The following is a 27,036-nucleotide window of genomic DNA, read 5'->3' as shown; positions in this document are numbered from 1 at the left end:
GGAATGCGTACAATCTGATCCAGATGAAAGAGGGGCATGAATATCTAACTGCCTTCGATACCAGATTTGGTAAATTTGAGTACCTTGTTTTGCCCTTTGGCTTGTCTAATGCAGGAGCCATATTTTCCCAATTTATGAATCAAATTTTCTCTGATTTACTAGATAAGTGTCTGGTCATTTATCTAGATGACCTATTAATATTCTCTGAGGATGCTACAACTCATGTAACCCATGTACGTCATGTCTTATAAAGACTGAGAGAGAACAAGCTGTTCGCCAAGCTAGAGAAGTATGCCTTCGATTTAACTGAATTACGTTTCCTGGGCTATAAAATATCAACAGAAGGCATATCCATGGATCCTTCTAAGGTCCAGGCAATTCTCTCTTGGCAACCCCCCCGAAATCTGAAACAGGTACAAAAATGTCTAGGATTCTGCAATTTTTACAGGAGATTCATAAATAAATTTAGTGACAGGGCTAAACCCCTCGCACACAGCTTTTGAAGAAAGGATCAAAATTCATTTGGGGGGAGAGGGAGCAAGCAGCCTTCCAAGAATTTAAGCAGCTCTTTGCATCCCAGCCGCTTTTGAAGCATCCTGATCCCACAAAGCAATGCATAATGCATTCAGATGCTTCAGATTTTGCTATTGCTGCTGTTTTATTGCAACATACTAACAAAACAGAGAATACATGGCTACTTTGTGCATTTTTCTCCTGCACGCTCTCACCAGCAGAGAGAAACTATGATGTTTTTAACAAGGAGTTGCTAGCAATTAAAGCAGCATTTCAAGGGTGGAGGCACTGGCTAGAAGGTGCAACCTTGCCTGTGAAAGTTTGCACCGATCACAAGAATTTACAGCTTCTACAAAATACCAGATCCCTCACCCCACGCCAAATCAGATGGAGCCAGTTTTTCTCCCGTTTCAATTTTGTTATTTCTTATGTGCCCGGGGCGCAGAACCGTTTGGCAGATGCCCTGTCTTGATCCATTCAGGCAATCCCTGCTACTCACCAGGAGGTACAGGCTACTATATTACAACCTCACAACTTTCAGCAGTCTATGAGGGGGAACCAAACAGAGATTTTAGCAGCAGGCAGACAAGCAGAGGATCTATTTACAAGAGTCAGAGCTCAGCAGCAACAGGACCTGTATGCCAGGGCCAGGATAGATGACCTCCAGAGGAGCCAGCAAGACACTGCCTCGCCATTTAATGTGGAGGCAGGAATCCTCTGGCATAGTGGGTGATTATACATTCCCCCCTCGTTGAGGGAAGAAGTACTGAGACTTTGCCATGACCATCAAACGGCAGGCCACGGAGGTGCTTTCAAAACTCTCCATAGAGCTGTGAGAGACTACTGGTGGCCTAAGATGACTGCAGACATTAAGGGTTATGTTGCTTCTTGTCATACCTGTAGACGAGCCAAGCCTCTCCCAGGGAAGCCCACAGGACTCTTGCAACCCCTACCCACCCCCAGTAGGCCTTGGGATACAATCTCCATGGATTTCATCACTGATTTACCCCCGGTCCAGGGGCTGACTTCCATACTAGTGGTGGTGGACCTTTTCACTAAAATGGTGCATTTTATCCCTTGCAAGGGCCTCCCATCTGTGCAAGCCACAGCGCAGTTGTTCATGGACCATGTTTCTAGGTATAGAGGCATGGTGAATCACTTGGTGAGTGACAGAGGCCCACAGTTCACTTCCAGGTTCTGGAGGGCCCTTTTCCAGTCATTAGGGGTCCAGATCCACCTGTCATCAGCGCATCATCCTGCTAGTAATGGGCAAGCTGAGAAAATTAACCAATGGTTACAGGAGTATCTCAGGTGTTACACCACATCCGCAAGACAATTGGCCAGCCCTGCTCCCCATGGCAGAATTTACTTATAGCAACTCTGTGCAATCCTTCACCAAGATGTCTCCTTTCCAAGCACTCTATGGGGTTAACCCTCGGGTGTTGCCCACCTCCTCCCAGCAGGGAACTGTTCCAGCCATGGCTGATTTTCTTAAAGAGCAACAAGCCACACAGGAGTTGTTAAAGGAGCAGCTGAACAGGGCAAAGAGTGCTTACAAGACAGCTGCAGATGCTCACAGACAAGAGGGGCCAGCGATTGCAGTAGGAGAAAACGTGTGGCTCTCTACCAAGTTTTTGACTTCTACCAGGCCCTCCAAGAAGTTGGACTCTAAGTTTGTGGGCCGTTTCACTGTGGTACAGCAGATAAATCCAGTGGCTTATCGCTTAAAGCTGCCAGCATCCATGAAAATCCATCCAGTCTTTCACAGAGCCTTGCTAGCCAAAGACCCTCCCCCAAGTGCCTTACGATTGCAAATGCCCCCCACCTCCAGTAATTGTGGAGGGGGAGGAGGAATATGAAGTTGAGGAAATTCTGGACTCTAGGAGGAGGGGAAGGGGCATCCAATATTTAATACACTGGAAAGGGTACCCTGAGGAAGAGCGCACATGGGAAAATGCCAGAGATGTGCATGCACCAACGCTGGTTCAACGATTCCATCAGCTTTTCCCTCACAAACCCAAGCCTCACACTCTACCAGAGATTCCTCACTTGACTGAGCAAGCAGAGGAATCCCAAGCAGAGGAGTTTGTAAGTTGGCAACCTCCACCCCTGCCAGAGGCTCTGAGGCCAGAGAGAGAAGAGGAGGGGGAGCTGCAGCCCTCCACCTCCTGCTTGTATTTCCCAAGGGGGAGATGGGAAGAATCTTCTAATTATCTAGCTATTTTCCAGAAGCAGCCACCTGGGCCAGAAGCATTATCAGACCTGGAGAACAGCACTGATTCGTCCTTGGAGGAGTTTTCCTTTGAAGTATTTCCATCATTGCCCAGTTCCCATGGGAGCTTGGAGGGGGAGATGGACTCTCATGAGACCCTGGAGGGAGGAAGGAACTCTGGAAGGGAGGGGGCTAAAATGGAATGGGAATCTGGAGGGGTGGGTGATGTCATGAGTACTGGTGGTGAGCAGGAGGGGGCCCCTATCCAGGGGGGAAAATGCATGCGTAGTACTGAGGAGTTAAGGAGCCATTCAAAGAGACACAGATCAGACCCGTCTTAACTTTTGGGGTTTATCTGTCTGGGTTTTTCCCACACTTCTTCAGTTTGTTAGGATTTTCTGTCTAATGTAACAGTAATAAAACACTAGAACCTATTCCTTGTCTCAGCGTGGTTCCTGACTGTTAGGACAGTCACTGACTACAAGCTGGCTGTGACCCAGCAGTATGAGACAGCTATTGAAAGGACTAACATTGTTCTGGGCTGTATTATAAATGAAACATTCTGTTAATGGACACCCCATTGCAGGATTTTTGTGGGTTAGAAGTAGTTTAAAGGAGGCTAATAAAGACATGAGGGACATGAGGACATGCTCTGTGAGGATAGGCTGATGGGACTTGGGAGACTCAATCAGAGGAAAAAAAGACACGATATCACTGTTTAGGTGTAGAAATGGATGCCCATATGGTCAGGAATTCCTTTCCACTGCCACAAAAACTAGGATCAGAAATGATGGAGATAAATTGCAGTTATCTAAGTTTGTTTAAATATAAGAAAAATTTCCTGAAAACATGAAAAATATCCTCCCTTGGGATCTGCATGATCTTGCCCATCTTTAAACTCTAGCTTTTGTAGCAGGCCTTGGGTTTGATGGATAGATGGGCTTCAGGAGTTTGGACTTTTTTTTTTTGCTCTCTGAATGGACAGGGCTTTTATAGTCTGTTGCTGTTTTAATTCTGTAAGCCACCCAGAGTTGTCTGGAATGGGATGGCCTGTAAGTTCAACAAAGAAACAAATAAATAAAACTGCACAATATTCTGGTAGTCCCTTCCAACTCCTGTAGAGGGCAGAGGGAATGGCCTTGAGGAACAGGAGGAAGGGCCACTACCAAGTCCATGTTCAGATAAAAGAGGGCAGTAATGCAACCTCAGCAAACATCTCAGACAAGCCCGTCCCTAGTTTTCACAAAGATAAAGAGGGTGGGCGAAGAACATTCAGACTTGCAAGATTCTGTTACTATAGCTTTACAGTAAAAGTAGTATTGACCTATATGACATTAGATTCCTAGTCTGATCTACCTCGGAGGGTTGACAACTCCACAGTTCTATGATTCTATGATTTACCAGATCCAACCTCTCCAGACTAGTAGAGACATTAACATTTCAGGAAGAATATCTTCCTACCACTTCCTTCCAAAACAGCTAAAAAGAGGGCATTGCACCATGTAAGAGTAAAGGCTCTTCTTTGTTTGTTTACTACTAATCCCATAAGTTAAGCTTCAGGAGCTATTGAATATTGCTGGCTGTCAATAATAGGGAGGTTTGGAGCCCTGTTTAAAACATCCTGACATTCTATATTCAACAGCTACTGTAGCCTGATCAAATCTTGAAGAAAGTAAATTGGAAACCTAATTTCACCACTAGGACTCACTTCCAAGCAGATTGCAATCTGTCTTCCAAAGACAGAGGGGTTACGCTTTCACCACATCAGTCTCTAGATGCAGATCAGCATTTGTGACACACAGGAGGATTCAGAATTCAGCTTTTAAAAATTTGGATTGGATTGGTTCCAGCGGGCCGAAGTCATGATATCGATCTGTGCTGGTGTTTTTGCTTTAAATAATTTGAGGGTAATAGGTATGCTATTGTTTCCCTCTGTTTGTAAGAATTTAAGGATGGCCAATGCAGTCCTTTGAATACTTGAAACAATAGAGGAGGCATGAGATGTCCTACTACTGGAATGAAAAACCATCCAATTTCTCTCTTGGCTTCAGAGGGTGAAGGTCTACACCTGTAACCTACGAAGTCATTTATGCAGAAATTAAACAATAATGGGGTAGGGATGTGGTCCTCCTCAACTCTCTTTTTTGTTGGTATAGAGAATGTTAAATGACTGTGAGGGTTTTATCTGACCTTCAGCTTTACATCTTCATGAAGAATACAAAATATATGCAGATGAACATAGCCATGCATGCAAAAATAGCTTGCTGGACTTTGTATAAATGGCTACATAGATACCCTAAAAATGTCGTGATGTTCTTTTGGACAAAGCTGCTTTGTAGAATTCCAGCTATATAAATTTATTATTCCTACAATTATAGTTTAGTAGGACAATGCATTTCAAGTCACTGGACTGGATCTGGTCTAAATCATACCTAGAGAAGATCCAAAGAAATAAATGTGGCAAGTTGGATGAACATGTCATTGGTTTCAGTGAATTTCTGTTCTGTCGTTTTCTTTCTTTCTTAAATTTATGTCCCACTGCACTCCAAACTGTCACATATTATGTACATTAGCAAAGCAGTCACATATTAGCAAGGTATAGATGCAAATCCCCATTGGTATCATGATACATATCCAAATCCAATTGTATTAATATTTAGGGTCTTGTCACCTCGTTACTTTTTCTTTGCTTTTAAACAAAAGTTATGTATTTTGCAATCGTACAAATGAACATGAAAGACAAAATGAGGCATTGTGGTATTCTACTTGGATATGGGTCAGCATGCTATCACCCTCTGTTCACAGATCTATGACTCAGATAAGTGAGTTCAGATACACATCAAAATCAGAAGTTCCTTATAAGATTCAGACACAGCTAAATATACATGTTTCCCCCAGTCACCTGATTATGCTACAGTGAACTGGAGTGTTATGTACACTCAGTCCGTCCTCCCAACCTGCTTCTGTTCTGTTTGTCTTCCAAACTCTTTCTTCCATATTCCTTCAGGCCATTTCAACAATGCTAGTGTAATCCTCAGTAAAACAAGAATTGTGCCAGCCCTGCTGAAAGTACTTAATTTGCTTTTTAAATCATGATGCAAATGCTTCTGCCCCCTGCCTGGGGCTCAGAGGAGCGAGGCAAGGAGAAAAGCAGAAGGAAGAACAATTAATCCTTTCTGTCAGTATACGAGAGTGCAGCAATGTTTTGATCAGACTGTTAGAAGCACAAAGTTAAAGGAGTCTTTATGATTCATAGCAGGCAACTTCTCTGCAGCAAAATTAGCCATTCATATCCATTCTTTTATATATAAAGGAGAAAACAGGTTTTAGCTGAACTACATGCCTCTACTGTCTGTTTAATCATTCTGAATTCTGGACTACATTGAGAACACACACACAACAGCAAAGCAGTATCTATCATACTCTGCTGTAACAATAAAATGAATAGATTCCTTTAAAGAAATAACATCAGAGCGACGTATTTGTGATTCTGTTATGGCTGCATTTTTCAGATTTCATTGTTTATAGTTGTAATTATGACATGCTGCAGTATCTTCAAAGCTAAGCAAGCAACCTATTTTAAGATGGCACCTGTTAAGGATTCTGAATGCAATTCTTTTCAAGTTATTTTAGTATCCCACCCAACAATAATTTGATACCATTGGCATTCAATGATCCTTCATTTTTTATTTCTTGGCCAATTGCTTGTACTTCATTAATCAGAAGATCCTCATACTCTCCAGAGTGCTATAATTCTTGATATTGGTTTAATATAGATTGTACTGCTGTTCTGGGAGAAACATGCATTCCCAGCAGGCACATGTATCTTTTGCCAAGTTGAATCACTTCAGACTTTGGATGGACAATTTTAGTTTGAATGTCTGATTGGAATTCAAAGTCCACCATTTTAAGTGAAGCATATACATGTACAGGCAACTCCATCTTCAATTTCTACTTTGGGACAATATTATAGAGAAAGTGGTAGGGAAGCAGTTACAAAAGGCCCTGCACAGTTCCTTCCAGTCTGGGTAAGGTCTGGACATGGAAAAAAAATCACATTGGTCACTATGTGGCAGAAATTAGATGGAGGGAATGCACACTTCCTTGTCTTGCAAGATCTCTCAGCAGCATTCAGGACCATCAACCATGGTATTCTTGCTTATGAGGATTAGGGATCAGCAGTTTAATTCAATGGTTCCTTCCTTCCTTCCTTCCTTCCTTCCTTCCTTCCTTCCTTCCTTCCTTCCTTCCTTCCTTCCTTCCTCCAATCAGAGTTGCAGGAGAAATTGAGCTGTTGGGCATGCCCATATGGAATGCCACAAGCACATTCCAAGGAGGTGGAGGAGATAAGTGGAGGCACAGTCCAGGAGGCAATGGTGGGAAAATGAAGAGGTAGCCCTGCCCTAGAGTCTCCTGGGTTATTTCCCCCTAGGTTAGGTAGAGTAGCTTTAGTCTGGCAAGGTTCTGTCTATACCGTGTGAACAAATAAAGAACTGGAGTTTGAATGGACTGACTCTTCATTGTTCTTGGGCTGGACCTGACATTGTTCCACTTTAGATCATGCCTTGATCCTATGGCTTCTTCTTGGAAAGTTTAGCTGCAAAAATAACTCTGCGCTATATCTATATATTATAGATCTCAAATCATCCTTCCATTCAATATCTAGACCAATCCTTTGGGAAAAGTTGACAAGTATGGTCAGGTGTGTCCATTCCTAATTCAACAACTTTATAATAACATCTCTGTTAGAATTAGATGCAACCCTCAAGGCATTTTGTCCACAGATATAAAATTCCAAACAGAGTTCAGCCATATAACAGCCACATTAAAGCTTGTACAACTCATTCCAGAATGGAACTGGGCAGATATCTAACTACTTTAGTCTTGCCTGCCAAACAAAGATCCTTTCTCAGTGTTAGTCTTGATATTTTACCCTCCTCTGTTCTTAATGGGAGATTCACTAAAGTCCCCATACGTTTGAGAACCTGTCCATGCAGCACAAAAACTACTGAAACCACCACATATGCTCCTTTTATCACCGTGATCAAGAAACTTTTATTCTTCCTTTATTAACACATTTTATAGACCATAATGAAAGTTTTCTTTTTGATTTTCTCCTCTCAGATAGAAACCATTCATTGCATATAATGTCGTGAGGTTCTGCTTGGTAGCAATTAAGATCCATAGACAGATCACTAAGGGCAGAGGGTGTGAGTAAACTGAAAATCCCTCTATTGTTTAAAAATTATCTTTACTTTTTATATCCTTTTTATGACCTTCAGAGGTCCCCTCCTTTTCAGTTAATAGTATTAATATAAAAATATTATAGACAGAATTTAATATTTTAATGCCATGTTAGCAATCCTAGTTTTTCGTTATCTTCTATCTCCCATAAGCATAGTGTAATTACTGAAGTGGCTATATTTTTTCTTGATTGTACCTTATGCTGGTCTATGACTGTAATAAAGATTTGACCTGACTTGATTTTAAAACATATTCACTATAGTTAAAATGTTGGCCAGAATCCATAGGTCAGCACTTATTTTATCTGGACACAGGCTGAAGAAGCCAATGTGCAAGGATGGGTAAGCTAACTAATCTGTTATTTCTGTAATTGTGTAAATTTCCCAAATGCCAGTAAAATATTGCTGATACATGGAACTTCTTGCCCATACATTTATAGCTCCTTGATGCTTTTAGTTTAATAAGATTGCAGGTGTGAGCACTTTTTTTTTTTTTACAAAAGAGAACTGTTAGGAGTTTTTACTTGACAATTTCTTCCCATAAATAAACGAGAAATAGCATTTCTGCAACTGCCTTCCAATGGTGGTAAAATGGCTTTTTGGCAGAGCAGTCATCCATCATAGTAACACTATGCATTTAGCAACTCCTTTTTATAGTGTGTCTGATGCCAAAGCAGTTTTTCAAAGCTTATACTATCATGAGCATCATACTGCACAAATCCATTGCTTCAAGTGTAATTATGTAATTATCCTATATTCAAATAATCAGGCCCTTGCAAAGGAATGCTCATAGAGTTACATTTTCTGAGAAACAAAATATTATTCATTTAAGATTCTAGGATATGGAAACAGAACCATGCAAAACTCTACCTGTTGTAGAGCTGACTCTGCCAATGTTTAAATTCTAATTGCTTTTTATACAATGAAGGCCTTCTGTGATAAATAAGAACTTTAGTTACTCTAAAAAGAAAAAGTATCTTCAACTCTAAAGTGCTGACAAATTTCATTTCAGGTGGTCAGTTATGGCCATTCAGATGTTGCTAAAGACCAATGCACCTCACCCCTGGCCATGATGGCAGGAGCACATCCATCCATCCATCCATCCATCCATCTATCAATCAATCAATCATATTTTTATCACCGCCCATCTCCCTCATACGGGGGACTCTGGGCGGTTCACAATAAAGCAGTTTAAAATTCAATAAAATCATAAATAGTATCATTCATCCATAAATATCAATATCAATAAATAAATATAAAATGTAATGAGATCCAAGTAATGTCAGATCTAATACCACCCAAAAGGAACCAGAACTGGTTCCGGCAGGACTAGGGAACCAACCAGCCCCTAGAGTGGCTCTTTCTCTCCCCACTCCAGGCATGGTGACAAAACCAGGTCTTCATTCGTTTCCTGAAGTCCAGAAGAGAGGAGAGGGTGTTCCAAAGGGCGTTCCAAAGAACATTTAAATGCATAATACATAGAGATCCACCCCACCAAATGATAACATCCAACAGAATGTTCTTCCTCCAGACTAGTAGTATCCAAAGTTCAAGATTATGACATACCTATATTTTCCCTCACTCTGTCTCCCACAGATCTCAGAGAAGCACATCAGTGCAGCTTTCCTCATCTACGTAGGTGCCTCCCTACATAGAAGAAGTGGATCTCCCAGAATTCTGGGATAATATTAATACGTGGCCATGCATGTCAGGAATTCTTTGATTTTCAATATTACAACCTCTGCAAATTGCCATGTGGGGAAAGGCAGTATCTTTTTCTTTAAAACTATACATTTTAAGTTGCTGCTAAAAGTACACGAAATTTCTCTTTTCACAACCTGCTTATTTCTCATCTTCCATGCTAATTTTTTCTGCTATGATAAAATAAAAATAAAAATAAAAGGATTAACTTCATATCTTAAAATAAATGAATATGTCATTTTTTTCAAACATTATAAAGCATCTTTTTCAAAACATTATAAAGACATAGTCATATGTACATAAAGTATTGAAAACGCAATGGGCAAGCTTTATTCTGTGTCAGTGAACATGCCCTAGTTTTTATTGTGCATATAGTACATAGAGCTGCAAACATACAGTCATCAAGTGTGCACACAAAATTTTTCACCAATAATTCAGCTGTGTGCAAAATGTCTACCAAACACATTTAAAAAAAAGGTCCTACAAAACAATTATTAAAAACCAAAAACATGAGGAAAAAAGTAATACTATTTTATCGAAATGTCACACCTACTGTACTGATTAGAATCGTCATTAAATCCCTCTGTCCAAGGAGAAATGAGAAGTTTAGTGTGTTGTAGCCCTTGTACTGGAGCTCCCACATGGACTATTGCTCTTTCATAGGCTACTTCTCAAAGGTACTGAATTTCTTCCTGGCACCCATCTACCTCAAAACCATTTGGGTGACTGGTTCACAAAACTTCTCAGTTTTTTAACTCACTACACAGAACCTGGAGTCATTTACCTGATGTAGTAATGCCATATCTTCTTTCCAATTATTATTATTGTTGTTTGCATAAATGCCATTAGAATAGAGGGATCATCTTCTTCTCCATTTTTACATGTGCATAGAATCCACTTCCTAGTTTTTAGGTCTTCAGCCCAAGATGAATAATGAATTGTGATGGCTACCAAGATGATAAAAAATATCAGTGGCAGATTGATAGCTTTTTCCTCTACTGGGAGGTTCTACATATAATTCATTTTTTAAATTCAACTTGCTAGAATTATACCTTTCTCCCTAAACCTCCCGATAAAGAATGAGTTCACAAGCATAATCCTAGCATTTTGAAAAGCACACTCAGATGCTTAAGTGATTCAGTGTAATTCCTCACAATGTGGTCTGACAGGAAACTGCTTTTGCTTTGACTTTGCAAGCAAATCAATCAAAACTTGATGAAGAACTGCAACGTTGGCTTATGGTGTCTCTAGCAGAGGCAACACATTTGTTCAGCAGATGCCATAGCTGCCTCCAGTGATTTCAGAACACAAATGCCCCCTTGTCCATTTAAGCTATTCAAGGAAGAAGAATCCATAAGCAATGAAATAGTAGGATGATTACATCTGCAACTTCAGTTGGCATCTCTCTTTAACAGAAGTTTGCATTCTCATGTTTTGCATGTTATGCACTTATTCCTTTCATTTCAGTTAAGGGTTATAATCACTCACAGCCACTTTTCTTTACAAGACTGAATGTATAGAAATATACATCTGAAAGGGATGTATATTTATTCTTCAAAAAATGTTCCTCGCATCACATATCTATACCATTCAACAGTTCATAGCTTATGTGTCATGTTCATCGTTTCAATGTTACAGTGCATCGTAACGTTTCGCATGTCATTTGGCTGATGCGTGTTTCGGTTGGGAGGGGAGGAGGACTCTGTCCCCTGGGATGTTATCTGTTTTCAGCAGGATTGGAATGTGTTTGGGTTATCTTGTGTGTTCAAGGTTTTCTTCCCAGGACATCAGCAGAAATTGTTACCAGCACCTGGGGTGGGGAATTTGAAACGGTTGGGCAAGGGGAGGGATTACGTTTGTGCCGAGGGTTTTTAGCTTGTATTTGGCACGCTTTTCCTCATTCTCAGCTTTCTTTGTATTTGCATACTATTATTTAATAAATCAGATATCATTAAGCTTCTACTCGTGAGTCTGGTTTTGTTAGGGTAGGCAATCATTACAATGTATGAATTGGGTCTACTGAAAAATATTACAAGGTGGTATGAGGAATCGCTCAAAACATAATGACTTGTCATGGACAGCTTCCCACCATTTTTTAAAAAAGGGATCTTCCTTTGATCCTACCAAGTATTTTCCAAGGTACGACAGTGCTGAATGAGGGGACTTATGACTGTTTCTCATAGTTGCAGCTGTTGCAGTATTCCTGTGGTCATGTGATTGCAATCTGGTCACTTGGTAATTATGATGGCTGCAGCATCCCGCAGTCATGTATTCACCATTTGCAACTTTCACTGCCAGATTCTGACAAGCAAAGCCAATGGGGAAGCTGGCAGGAAATCACAGTCACGTGACCACACAGGATTCACCTAATGACTGCAACTGGAAGTACTGCAGCTGCCGTTGTAAGTCACTGTGGTCATGTGATGTCGTACTTTATGATAGTTAAGTGAGGACTACCTATATTCTTCCAAAAAGCTCATGTTCTCTGCCTATGTAAACAATGCTCATAGAAAATGATCAATTGGGATCACAATCCTTAATTAGTGTGAACAAATATCTGATTACCTAAACAAACCCAAAAATAGTCAAGGGCAGCAAAAAGACTTTAAAATATTAGGTTAATATATAAATTTGGAACAGTAGGAAGGTGAAAGGTGAAAGGTCCCTGTGCAAGCACCGAGTCACATCTGACCCTTTGGGGGGACACCACTTTTGCGACGTTTTCTTGGCAGACTATATTGGGGTGGTTTGCCATTGCCAGAAACCTACAGAAAATATGAAACAGGGAACAGATAGAATATGGAAACTGTAAATAAATGGGAGTCAAACATTTTGGCCTTCTGATTTGATCATTATTGATTTGAAACAAAAACTGATGAGTATGTTTGTGAGCTTCAGTGTCGAATACTGTTGGTATTATTAGCTGTTAGGGAACAGCGCCTATTTGTGACATGTCATTAATAATATAAATGATAAGCTTGCTCTCTCAGAACTATGACAGCTGCATTTGCAAGAAAGTAAAGCAAATACAAAATTCATTGAGATGAGACTTGGGTCGTTGCATGGTTTCCTCAAAATACAGAAACACAAAAGGAGCTAAACAATTGGATTACTTTGTTATAAATCAGTCACTGGGAAATACTACGAATCTACCATACAGTGTACCTATACTCCTTCAAAGGGGATCTCAGTGCAGAGAACAGCAGAAGCATGATATAGAAGCTTCTGTGCACTTCTTCGTGCAACACTAGAAAATTAATCCAACATTCAGATTCATATGAAATATAGAGATATTGATCACAAGCCATTGTATACTCTGGTTTTGGATCCACTGATTTCTTTCAAGTGGGTTTCTATGAATACAAGGACCTTGATCTAGCAGAAATACTCTGTAATGGAACAGAAGGCTATGCAAAGCTTTTAAGAGGTGCTTCAATTTGACAAAAGTTTGATTGAATCCCTCCATCAAAGCAGATTTGCGAATCAAAGCAAGGACCTCTTTAAAGCAACAAATTGAATGAGGTGGCTTTGAAGATTCACTTTACGGATTCACTTATTTTTGGCTGCAATGGGGGTTTTTACAGACAAAATACAATGCTGTAATTTCATGTCCATACATGGAAAATATTGAGAAGTCAGAATGTTCTGACCTTGCTTAGCTCTCTGCCTTTCACAACCTATCAGGGCTCTTTTGGGGTGGCAAGGCTAACACTGCTTTTGGTTTTATTCACTTTTTTAATTCTCACATGTTTAATGTGTATGTCAGCCACAGCCTTTTCTCTCTCTCATCCTACTGAAATGTTACATCCACGCTGGTCCTGCCAGAACAAGTGAAATCAACTCTCAGTACCCTGAATATGGATTCAAGGAGACTAGTTTTGTAGTGGTGATGGGTCAAACATTATTTTCAACATTATTTTAATGTTAAACCTGCATTAGGCAGGTTTAAATTCCTGGCAAATTCAACACTGAACAACCAAACTCTGCCAACGATGAGGACATCCAGTTCTTTTAAGGCACCCCACAAAATCCAGTGATCAAATGCAACAAAGCTACACCACCCCACAAGGACAAGCCAATGGTTTTTTTTCTGAGTCCTGTCTTGAAGAGGTCAACCTTTGCCAGGATATCCTGCTAACCAGACATCCCACCAAAGCCAGCAATGAGCAGGTCCTTGCTAGGAAATGCCAAACTTGTCAACCAGCAGTGACACGGTATAGCATATTCAACATATGTCATGTGTTGTTGTTCATCTGAGGTTGTATTTACCTAATTTTAAGACCTGCTAAGGACCAGATGATTTTTATTATTCCTGATACGTAAAACCATAGAACTCAGAGAGAGTGTACTTTCTTTTTCCCATGACTGTATGTGAATAGGGATAAAAAATTATCATAGGGAAACTCTTATAAATACCCCACTGTTACCCAGTAGGATTCATGTTCTTTAAAAGAAGCACTATTCCTGCTATTTTCAGCACATTTTCAAAAGCAAAAAAAGCAACTGCAGGGGTTTTGATACTCCTCCATTACAAACTCTACCTCTTTGTTAAAAAATTAATCATGAACTGGCTCAAATCAAATCTCAGATCAGCCATTCAGGTTAAGGTTGATTTGTACAGACAGTAAGTAATAGTATGGAAAACATTTCTAATATCAATCAAAGAGAGTATCTGTAGCTCAGGGTTAAACTGTGGAGGCCTCGGTGCTCTCTGAGCCTTGTTTTCTTGCAGACGTTATGATAACGAACTGACTACTGCATTAGACTGAAAGCACATTCCACATTCAGATTACATGGATCACATACTGTTACAAAAATATGAATGATCATTTGGGGGGAAAGTGGGAATGATGCCTACATCTGGGAATGCTCTGTGTTTAGATACTCAGATCTTTCTAGTTACATCTCATTTTGTCCCAGAACTAAGAACTTGCTGTTGTAGGACAGGAACATGAGTGAAAAAAAGAGTTTCACTTTTGAGATTATCTACTGGCATCATTTGGCTTTTGATAATCCTAAGAGGACAAAAGAACAAAAGGACACATATCACTCAGGCAGCCTTCTACAACAGAAGTCTTGAAAAAGAGGTGATGTAACATGTATTTTCCCTTTCATTCCATCCTGGCCATCACCTCACTCATTTTCTCTGCTGCTTTTATCTTTGTGCTTTAGTAGAGATTTGTTTTATATTAAAGTGCTGAATGAAAGAGCCTTGGCAGTTCACTGTTTTTCAGACAATAACTCTAAAACCCTAGTTCTTCAAATCAGAGACATTTATTTGGAAATAAGCAGCAACCCCCCACCCCCCACATTTAACCTATTACTTTATATTTGAATGCAACAAGGTCTCCACCATCTTGTTTGATGCCATTCCTGAATATTGAGAAAAATATGCCAGAAAACCTTTGTTAATTCTTTTTTAAAAAGGGTAGCCTTAGGGGAGAAATAATCTGCAAATAAAAAGCAATCCTTTTTATTATAGCAAATGAAAGAAATAACCATGGTATGCAAATTGCATTTGCTATGTTATTTTTTTTTATCCATTCAATCATGTACAACTTTTGGAGAGAGCCTGGACACATCCCTGCAGTTTTCTTGGCAAGGTTTTTTGGAATTGGTTTGCCATTACCTTCTTCCTAGGACTAAGAGAAAGTGACTGGCTTTGTGCCTAAGGCTGGACTAGAATTCAGGGTTTCCCAGTTTCTAGCCTGGTGCCTTTAACCACTACATCAAACTAGCTGTCTGCTATGTTATAGACAGGAGTAAAAAGTTAAAAAATATGTAAGTTTGATATTAGTGTCACTTTGATACATGTTAGGTGTTTCTTTATTATTAAATGTATATCCTTCCACTCTAAATATCAGACAAATGTACATACTACCTTTGGCCCAGTGGAATAACCTGACTGGGGAGCAAACAGAAGACTAGTACATATTCATGCTGGGCCTTGAGCTCTTGAGCACAAAATTCATCAAATTGGTGGGCAACCTTACTTGATGTAGTAGTCTCTCCCATCCCTGTTTGCCATCATTTCCCATCCATAGGAAGTTCCCTGGTTCAAGGTCCAGGTTCCTGAAGGAGGAGGCCAGCCTGAAGACTTGGTCCTGTGGCTAAAAAAGGAAATTCATTAGAATATAATATCAACCATTTAATCCAGTATTAGGTTTTGTGTAGCAATCCAGCCTTGGCTCACAAACTAAACTTAATATACTACAATATGTTAAGCTATAAATATATTTAACCCACTCCATCAGATCCTCTGCTTTTAAATGTCTTTAAGATGCTTCCAGACAGAGGAGTTTTACCATTAGTAACCCAAAGGTATTGCACAGCTATTTTTTCCTTCTTCAACGTATATTTTCTAGAACAAGTAGGTGATAGAAAACAGCAGACTGATTACAAATCAGATATGATGATTTCTGGACCCCTATCACATTCTGAGAATGAGGTCAAGCAATTATCAAGGAAGCACCCTTACTGTTTAAAAATTAAATTCCATTTTCCAAGCAGCTTCTTCCTATGTCCTTAAGAAAGGCTACTTCAAGAAAGCTCTGTAGGGAGATCCACATCACTCCCACCACACTTTGAATGGTGTGAAAGGTCCAGGAGGAATCCTGATGGGTTGTGGCGAACAGTGAATTTCTTCACAATACATGATAACTGCATTCATTATTATAGGAAGAAAGGGAAGTATATAAATCCTTATGTCTTTTCAACAACACAGAGGAACATGTGAAGCATTACTGTGTTGTTGCCATATTTTGAAAAATAGCCCTAAATTCAATTTGAAGAGATACATAATGAAAACTTGTAAAGTTTCTTTCCTAGTATCTTTCCACTGAATTAAGATACTTTCTTGGTGTCTTATTCAGTAGTTTTAAGCTTTCTAGATATTAGTCATTTCTACCATTACATGAATAATAAAAATTTGGGTAAAGTCTTCATGTACCTATTTCCTTTTAAATAAAGGTGTCACTGGTATTGACCCACTAATATAAGCTCCTAAAATATATTTAATAAAATCTTCACTACTAATATAATATAGATATGCACAAGAACTGAAAAAAGACAATATGTGAGAATTAATTAAATATCCCCCCATCATCTAATTTTTTTTAAAAAGTCACAGTCTCTTGAAACACTATTTTTTTTCCTATTCTTCATCTAGATAAATTAGTAAACCATTTAAAGGCATTTATATTCATTGTTTTCCTAGACATGGTAGGATTGTTACCATCTCCTTAAAATCAATGCTTAGGATACCACTGTAGATATGTCTAAAATGCTGTTAAATATATATACAGTAACATTCCACTTTATATTCCAGTGTTTATGTCAAACTTGACTGAAGTGTAACGTTTTCATGTAATACTTTAACAAAGCTAATCTATTCAAGATGAAACCAGATTTTTTTTTAAGACTTACAGATGTACAATTAGAAAGGACTCATGGACAATTGGTTTTATATATGGTAACTGCAGCAAGGCAACAAAGATGGGAAAATACAGAAGTACTCACAATGGACAAGTTGACTATAAAGATGGCAGAACTTGCAGAGATGGCAAAACTGACCTTTTTGATTAGGGACAAAACAACAAGTACTTTTATAAAAGGTCAGAAATCTTTTATGGATTATTTGCTGAAAAAGGATAAAAATGAACTGGTGATATCTGGGTGTAACTGCTGTAAATAAGATCAGAACCTGCTTCTTTAATTTTTCTTTTTCCTCTTTCTCTGTTTCTAGCACTTTTTTCTTTTATACATTTGTTCTTGTTTATCTTTTAATTATGTAAAAGCTCTCTCTCTCTCTCTCTCTCACACACACACACACACACCCCTAATCTATTCAAGCCAATGTGGATAGAAATTGTGATATATAAAAACTGACCTGTTTCTAATTATGCATGTCAATGTACTATATAACATGAATGTCCAGTCCCTCCATTCTGAACCTATACAAATTTAAGGTAGCATTATCCTCTGTAGGAACATAATCATATACTAAGCAATATACCAGAGGATCAATGTTTCTTTGTTTGTTGTTGTTTATTCGTTCAGTCACTTCCGACTCTTCATGACTTCATGGACCAGCCCACGCCAGAGCTTCCTGTCGGTCGTCAACACCCCCAGCTCCCCAGGGACGAGTCCGTCACCTCTAGAATATCAATCCCAGTAGCATTTTGACCATCTTCTGACCTGGGGGTCTCATCTTCCGATGGTATACCGACATATCTCTGGTTGTACTGATCCATTTAGTTTTCACGGCAAGAATACTGGGGTGGGTTGCCATTACCTTCCTCAGGGATCGCATTTAGTCTGACCTCTCTGTCATGACCTTCCCGACTTGGGTGGCCCTTCACAATTTAGCTCATGGCATCATTGAGGTGCTCAAGCTCCAGCACCACGACAAGGTAACGATCCTTTGCTGAAGAACGATCCTTTGCTGAAGCAATGTTTCTTAGTATTACCCTTTCCTGTAGTATCTCCACTTCTGCTTTTTTTAGCTTCCACATTATTTCCTTTTCCTTCCTTAGTAACTGTTTGGAGTCCCAGAGCACAATTACCAGGAAAGATCCAGTTCCCTTCTAAAATAAATGTCCACGCTGGGTATGACAATAAAGAAGACTAGTCTAGGACTGTGTACTGCCATTGGGGTACAATATTGAGACCAAAAGAGATTGCCTAGGAAGAAATATTACTTTTATTCTTTAATGTGGTTTAAGTTTTCTTAGACTTCCTCTGCAGCTTTGAATGCATAACTCTACAGCCTGAAGAGGAATGCACTTCCTTCTTCCCCATGGTTTACTGCCAGTGGTACTTCAACCAGCATTCTGGAGTTGGTGGAATTCCTGGCTTCTCATAGAAAGGTGTCTTTGATGAACACAGGTATCAGGCTCTGGTCTGGTACAATGAGATTGATTCTCTCTTCAGCTTCAGGATCATGATCAAGGCTGTCCCTTACCGGGTAAGTATGGATCAAAATACTGGCTCCTCCTACTTCATCTCTGAGCTTTGGCAGTTGTTTGAAACTTAGTTTATGATAGAAACAGTGCATACTTGAATAAACACATAAATATTTGAGAGCATTTTTTAAATGCCATTCTTCCTGTTTCAGCTTGTGCCTTTAAAAATGGGGCAATTGCAAACTTCTTAGTAGATGCTGAGACTGAATCTAAAAAACCTTAAATTTTCAGGAAGAAGTGTTTAGTGCTATAAAACACTGCTGTTCTGCTAAAAACTACAAATGGAATTAAGGTTGCTGTTAGCCCTGCAAGGTAGTCCAGACAAAAAGCAAAACTAGGAGCACTGGCTCTACCTTTATTGTAAGGTTACATTAACAGAATCTTGCAGGACTGAAAGTATTTCTCCCCTCCTTTCCTTTTACTCTCCGGAAAACTAGGGAGGGTCCCTTCTGAGACATTTCCCACGCCCTCCTTCCTTCTGTGGGCTGAGATACCTTTTACACACTGGTTGTCCAGTTCGCGGCTCTCCCTCCTGTCTCCCAAGGTCATTCTTACACACCATTACAGGAGCAGGACTGTCTTAGTTCTTTCCAACATACCTCAAGGTCAGAATACACACCATTCTTCTTAAAGTTTGTAGCACCTTTATTTCTAAGTAAATATCTTTATGATCGAATAGTAACTCTACTGATAGATCTGCAAATGTCTGTTTCATTACGTATACACTGAGTTGAGGTGAGGACAGCTTTTTTTTTATTTGTTCATTTTTAAAATATTCAGGCCAAATAGATATGGCTTCTTTGTCACTTTCACACACCCTTTCCCACTACATATAGCTAAACATCTTCTTAGAGCAAAGATGTCAAGTCAGGCAATGCATCCAATGGACTGAGAATTTTTTCACTCTCTTCTGTCAGTGAAACTTTTTCTTGGCTTCTTCTCTTACGCAAATATTCTGGGAAAAAAAACAGAAAGTTTCCTTGCTGCAATAACAAATGTTCTTTGAAATTAAATGGCTAAGTAAGTATGCAGCAGTGAAAAAGGAAGAAAATAATTATGCCTAGCCCTAAAGGAAGGCAGAAAAGTAAAGCTAAAACAGTTTACACTATGTTGTTGTTGTTTATTCATTCAGTCACTTCCGACTCTTCGTGACTTCCTGGACCAGACCACGCCAGAGCTTCCTGTTGGTCGTCAACACCTCCAGCTCCCCCAGGGATGAGTCCGTCACCTCTAGAATATCATCTATCCATCTTGCCCTTGGTCGGCCCCTCTTCCTTTTGCCTTCCACTCTCCCTAGCATCAGCATTCTCTCCAGGATGTCCTTTCTTCTCATTATGCGGCCAAAGTACTTCAGTTTTGCCTTTAATATCATTCCCTCAAGTGAGCAGTCTGGCTTTATTTCCTGGAGGATGGACTGGTTTGATCTTCTTGCAGTCCAAGGCACTCTCAGAATTTTCCTCCAACACCACAGTTCCAAAGCATCTATCTTCCTTCGCTCAGTCTTCCTTATGGTCCAGCTCTCGCAGCCGTATGTTACTATGGGGAATACCATTGCTTTAACTATGCGGACCTTTGTTGTCAGTGTGACGTCTCTGCTCTTAACTATTTTATTGAGATTTGTCATTGCTCTTCTCCCAAGGATTAAGCATCTTCTGATTTCCTGACTGCAGTCAGCATCTGCAGTAATCTTTGCACCTGGAAATACAAAGTCTTTCACTGCCTCTACGTTTTCTCCCTCTATTTGCCAGTTATCAATCAAGCTGGTTGCCATAATTGGTTTTTTTGAGGTTTAGCTGCAGGCCAGCTTTTGCACTTTCTTCTTTCACCTTCATCATAAGGCTCCTCAGTTCCTCTTCGCTTTCAGCCATCAAAGTGCTATCATCTGCATATCTGAGATTGTTAATGTTTCCTCCAGTGATCTTAACTCCAGCCTTGGATTCCTCAAGCCCAGCATGTCGCATGATGTGTTCTGCGTACAAGTTGAATAGGTAGGGTGAGAGTATACAGCCCTGCCGTACTCCTTTCCCAATCTTAAACCAGTCCGTTGTTCCGTGGTCTGTTCTTACTGTTGCTACTTGGTCGCTATACAGATTCTTCAGGAGGCAGAGAAGATGACTTGGTATCCCCATACCACTAAGAACTTGCCACAATTTGTTATGATCCACACAGTCAAAGGCTTTAGAATAGTCAATAAAACAGAAATAGATGTTTTTCTGAAACTCCCTGGCTTCTTCCATTATCCAGTGGATATTGGCAATTTGGTCCCTACTTCCTCTGCCTTTTCTAACCCCAGCTTGTACATCTGGCAATTCTCGCTCCATGAATTGCTGAAGTCTACCTTGCAGGATCTTGGGCATTACCTTACTGGCATGTGAAATGAGTGCCACTGTTCGATAGTTTGAACATTCTTTAGTGTTCCCCTTTTTTGGCATGGGGATATAAATTGATTTTTTCCAATCTGATGGCCATTCTTGTGTTTTCCAAATTTGCTGGCATATAGCATGCATTACCTTGACAGCATCATCTCGCAAGATTTTGAACAGTTCAGCTGAGATGCTGTCGTCTCCTGCTGCCTTGTTATTAGCAATGCTTCTCAAGGCCCATTCAACCTCACTTTTCAGGATGTCTGGCTCTAACTCACTGACCACATTTTCAAAGCTATCCCCGATATTGTTATCCTTCCTATACAGGTCTTCTGTATATTCTTGCCACCTTTTCTTGATCTCTTCTTCTTCTGTTAGGTCCTTGCCATCTTTGTTTTTGATCATACCCATTTTTGCCTGTTGCCTTTTGCTTTCCTTCTTTCTTGGGCTATTTCTAGTGTCTCAGCAGACAGCCATTTTGCCTTCTTGGTTTTCTCTTTCTTTGGGATGTATTTTGTTGCCGCCTCCTGAACAATGTTGCAAACGTCTGTCCATAGTTCTTCCGGGACCCTATCTACTAAGTCCAGTCCCTTGAATCGAATCTTCACTTCCACTGCATATTCCTTAGGAATATTAGTGAGCTCATATCTAGCTTATCTGTGGGTCTTCCCTAATCTCTTTAGTCTGATCCTAAATTGTGCAATAAGAAGTTCGTGATCGGAACTACAGTCAGCTCCAGGTCTTGTTTTTACCGACTGTATAGATGTCCGCCACCTTTGGCTGCAAAGGATGTAGTCAATCTGATTTCGGTGTTGTCCATCTGGTGAAGTCCATGTATAAAGCCGTCTCTTAGGTTGTTGGAAGAGAGTGTTTGTTATGCAGAGGGAGTTGTCTTGGCAAAATTCTATCAGCCTATGTCCTGCTTCATTTTGTTCTCCCAGGCCATGCTTACCTGTAATTCCAGGTGTCATCTGACTGCCCACCTTAGCATTCCAATCTCCTGTGATGAAAATAAATATAGTTTACACTATACAGATTCTAAACTGCTGCTCTTCTATTCTTTTACTATGGATCCTTTTTCTGATATTCTGAAGTTCTTCCTAAAATGGATTTCAACAAAAAAGAACATCTGAAGACAATATTATGCACATCAATAAAAATGAATATATCTATTTTTAAAAATTTGCAAAATAATTAAGCTATCCATAATAGTACAATTCCACAATTCCAATTTTTACCAGTTAAAGAAGTCCTGCACCACAGAGCAAAAGGTGTACTGTTCCCTTGATTTTGTTTCATTTCCAGTCTACTCAACCTAATCTTAACTTGGTGTGGTCAATTTCAATCACCTGTACTCTCTTTTAGATGTGTCAACCTCTAATTCTATGTTGTCTAATGCTGCTGCATTTATAAGTATATACAATCACCACATATGTGCAACAAAACTTTCTAGATGTCAGAAAGAGCAGGAAAAAAACAAATGAATTTCTGTTTCCCATTTAACACATATACTGCCTTTAACTTTAACTGCATCATATTAACTTCTCCTAGGACAAGATGTCCTCCACCTTATAAAATATAATAAAACCATAACAGCAAGAAGAGAAGTTATATCACAAAAAAAACCACCTCTTCTATTAACTACTGTTCAGTGTGCAAATGAAAATAGCCAAATGGTCTAATGTTATCATCTATGCACCAGGAGATTCCTTAACTTTCACTTCTATAATTTATTTATAATTATACTATATTCCCTAAAAAGCTTCAAAAAACATATGCTTAGTGTCTACTGTGATCAATATCTCTGAACAAAGTTTTACTTAAGTATAGTAGTATCAGTTCTTTCTTGTTTTCTGCCTCTGATCTACACCACCAGCAGTCTTGAAAACAGAAAACACTACTGGAAGAGAACAGGCTAATGATTAGGCCCTGTAAGTGTACGCTAAATTACTTCTGGGTGTTTTAGGTATTCCCAAGATACTCAAATCTCTGAAAGAGACATAAAGATAGGTAGCATGATATCTGTTGGCATCAATGAAATAACCAAACCTCACCCTATGTCTCCAAAGTGTTCTGTTGGTATTTGTCATTTTTAAATATAAAAATATACATGTGTGATATTCTTTCTCAAAGAAAGGACGTTCACTGTCCAGAAATCTTGGTCTCCTGGATGGTAAGACATACTTGTATTTTCAGGCCTGGTATTTAAAGCATACCATTGCCCCCAAATCTTCCTTTCCTACTAGTGGTTCTGTTCAGTTCTCTCCAAGAAGGTTACACTAGCAAACCTAAATCATTTTCTCCCTATAGCTATACTTTTGTGGTCTACACAACATTAAATAAGGCTTATTCTGAAGTATCTATGGGGACATTTTTACAACAAATTTTAATTACTGATTCTACAGTTCCTTGCATATATATTTACAATTTCTTTACCAGAAATTAGAATTATCTGGAAATACATTGGACATATGTTCACATTTTAAAAAATACAACCATGCTAAACTGACTTAATAATAAATAGTCCAGCAGTACAGTGATAATGTATCATATTAGCTAGTGCTACATTGAATTATACTAGAGTAACCTTATCCAGTCAGCTCACACCTCCAGTCCAAAGAATAGTGAGCAATTGTGCCAAGAAGATGTTTGTAAAATTTCATCTGGTTCATTCGTCACAACCATTCATGGATCAGCACACCCTTATCACAGTCACTCATGCCTTTATCACCTCTTGGATGGATTACAGCGATGTGCTCTCTACATTGTACTGCTCTTTTTAAAAAAAAAAGAATTTTATTAAGTTTAAAACAAAGATAAAAACTACAGAAAAACAAAAAACTACAAAGAGAAAAAGAAACTAAAAAAGTGAAACACAAAGAAAAAGAATTTTAAAGATTACATACAAAGGTGACTTCCAACTTTCAACAGCAAGAATATACAGCAATTTCCATAGTCAAACCCTTACTCTTTATCAAACCAAGATCACATTATTTCTATACATCCTTCCACTGACACATACAAATCACTAATACTATTGCTCCTTCCCTTATATAAATGAAAGGAAGTGTGTGTGTGTGTGTGTATATATATATATAATTATATTTCTATTTCTATTTCTAAATCAACTTCCCTCCCTCTTAAAACAACATCCATCTAACTATTTCCTTCCTACCACTATTCTATATATTTCTATCCACTATAATAAAAATCAAATTATAAAAACATATAAGTTGTCTGCTTTTATAATTAATACCACTACAATAGACTTAACCCTATTAAGTTTAAAAATCCAAATAAAATATTATGTCTTATCAATATTTTTTAAATCATACAAATCAAAAATCCCATAAATCTTAGTCCAAATCATTAAGAAAATGAAATCATAATAACCTCATTATCAATCCAGTTACACATTCTTAATTTTTTACCCCTCTTTGAAATATACCAGGGGATTTACATATCTCCCTATTACACATAAGGCATTTTTTTTTACAAAAATCAAACGGCCCCACTGCCCCCCTCAAGAACTCAGACTTCTCAGCAAGGAAAAACTTCCCACCAAACCTATTCTCTTCTTTCCCATAACACTGATTCAGATAGTCATAACATCTCCCCAGCAAAGCAACTCCCTGTACAAACTTAAACTCAGGCTGTTGCTTTAACCCCTGCAGCACCAAACTATAATCTTCCCCTGGCATTACTTTAATCTCACTAACAGTAGAAAAATCCCCATCTTTTCCAAAATCTTCATTTTCAGCCAGATGATACACTTTAGCAGCAATCTCTTCTCCAATGTCCCATATACTCTGCAGAATAGCTTGACAACACTCTGAGAAAAGTTATTTAAAAGTCTGCTTAAGCTTACAACATAGCTCTGTGAAGTCTTCTTTGAAATCTTCCATGCGCCAGACAGCAGATTATGGCACCCCCTAGTGACTTGACTTGCACAGAAAGGAGTTAATGAGTTAATAAAAAACTTGCATCTAAAATCAGCAAGAGAAAGTATATTGGCAAACAAATCCCAAAGAAAATGAACAGAAAACTGAAGATTTAAAACAGCAAACCCAACATGTATGAAAATATTCCATCCTTCAAATTCAGTACCAAAAATAGTAACAGGAAGGCAATTATATATTCTCAAGAATCGTTACACTTTAAATGGGAAAACAAGCCAAAATTAAAAAAAATAAAAATATAATCTGGAAATAATGATAGGCACCAAGAGATTCCTCTTCTTCTTACTGTAGAAAGCTTCTCTTAGGGTACATAACTTAAAAATAAATAAATTGGGTGTTTTAGAAATGGGAAGGCAGGAATTACTGTCCCTTTAAGGGCTGCAACGTGGCTCGGAAAAGATGAAACCCTGGCCTCCCAGTGAAGTCTTGCCAGTCAATGTCATGATCGCTATTGCGATGTTTGTGACATCGCAACGGCTTGCATGACAATACAAGAATATGGGTCCCTGGCTGATAAGGCAAGGGCAATAGAGAAACACAAAAAGCAGTAATGGGTCTAAAGAAACAATGTAACGACCGAGGCCGGCAGCCCAGGAAGCAACAATAAAAGGAAACTGACATGAAATTGAATAACAACCGAACAGGAGAGGTTCGGAAGGGCGCGCCTGGGCTTTCGAGGAATTAGAAGCCTGATTGCCCGGCAATGGATCATCACCGCACAGGAAGGCGAACGAGGCGATGCCTGGGGCGCAGGGGGCTGGACGACCTCTCACCTGGCAAGGACGAACTGTTGGGACTCGTGGGGCGCACCTGGGGTAAGGTGGGGTGGAGCGCTGACCGGCGTGGGCTATTTAAATCCCGTTCCGGCGCGCTCCCCTCACTCTCAGCTTGCTAAGGGCATGCATTCTATTCCCAAATAAAACCAGAACCTAAAGCCTACTCTAGCATCTGTGTTTTTATTGGGTCTCAGGCAGAGCCTGACAGTCGATCATGCACACTGTCCACGGTCTCCTGGCTGCGACTTGCCATCTGGAGGACAAATGGGTCAATTCCCAGCATTTTCCTTGCCTTTGAAAACACTCTGAGCTACAGGAAAAGCCAGCCTGTGCCCCACAAAAACTGTCACGATGCCAGGTCTGCCCACAGGCACAGCTGCTCAGTCTGCCATTTCCCACTGGAAGCCTACATTGTACTGCTCTTGAAGACCACCTGGAAGCTATAACTGGTCCAGAATGCAGCAGGTCGAGTAGTTAAAGTGCTTCTTGTTCACCCATGTCTCACCACTACTGTGAGAGCTGCCATGGTCAGTTGGCTTTTGGGTGCAATTCAAGATCTTGTCTATGACCTTTAAAGCTTAAATAGCTAAAGAGGTATGTTTGGAAATGTATTAGCATATCCAATAATTTGTGAAAGGGAAGGCTCACTAGTCTGAGAGAGTGTTGCCACCAGGGGCCATGGGATTGGGACTTTTCTGTCCCTGCCCCATCCTCTGAAACAGCATTCTCCTTCTTTGAAACAACATTAGATTGGTACTAATCAGTGGCCCATTATACTGTAGGCAAATTGGGCATTTGTCTAGGGCCCCCCAAAAAGAGGGGCCCCAAAATCATATTTTTGAAAAACTGGTTCTGCTATTCCAGCAGCACACATGCCTCTGGCTGGCATCTCCAGCTTTCCTGAATCGACAGGAATTTCCAGAAGCAACTTCTGAGACTTCAGGGTAGCATGGCCTCTGTGTGCATGTGCCAATTCTGCCCTCCTATGTTCCACAGTTATTATTTGAATTTTTAACAGCCTGATGACCAATAGAAGATCTACCTGCACACATGATCAGACCGTACCATTTTGTGCATAGAAGAAGGGAGTCTAAACACAAAACCACACTGGTGTATGTATGTAGGAAATATTAAATATCTATGAATGTAAATTATATTTTTCCATGATTTAATCGTGTCTTCTTTCATCATGTAAGTACATAGTTTTTTTTAATATAAACGGTACTGTTTGTAAAGATATTAACAATTTATTATTAACAACAAGATGTGCAATTAACAGGTAGACAATCATTTGTTGTAAAGTGTT

The 27,036-nt window shown here is 39.4% G+C and overlaps 1 protein-coding gene across 1 annotated transcript in view; it reads right to left on the bottom strand.

The window, feature by feature from the left end:
* Positions 1–27,036, bottom strand: part of FRMPD4 (FERM and PDZ domain containing 4) — a 243,355-nt gene that overhangs the window by 95,272 nt on the left and 121,047 nt on the right. Inside the window, exon 2 of the mRNA XM_063305095.1 lies at positions 15,663–15,779. Coding sequence (XP_063161165.1) covers positions 15,663–15,779 — 117 coding nt within the window. The remainder of the gene's footprint in view (positions 1–15,662; positions 15,780–27,036) is intronic.

Source organism: Candoia aspera, chromosome 5 (assembly GCF_035149785.1).
Source record: "Candoia aspera isolate rCanAsp1 chromosome 5, rCanAsp1.hap2, whole genome shotgun sequence".
Lineage (NCBI taxonomy): Eukaryota > Metazoa > Chordata > Lepidosauria > Squamata > Boidae > Candoia > Candoia aspera.
This window is presented reverse-complemented; position numbering and strand designations above follow the sequence as displayed.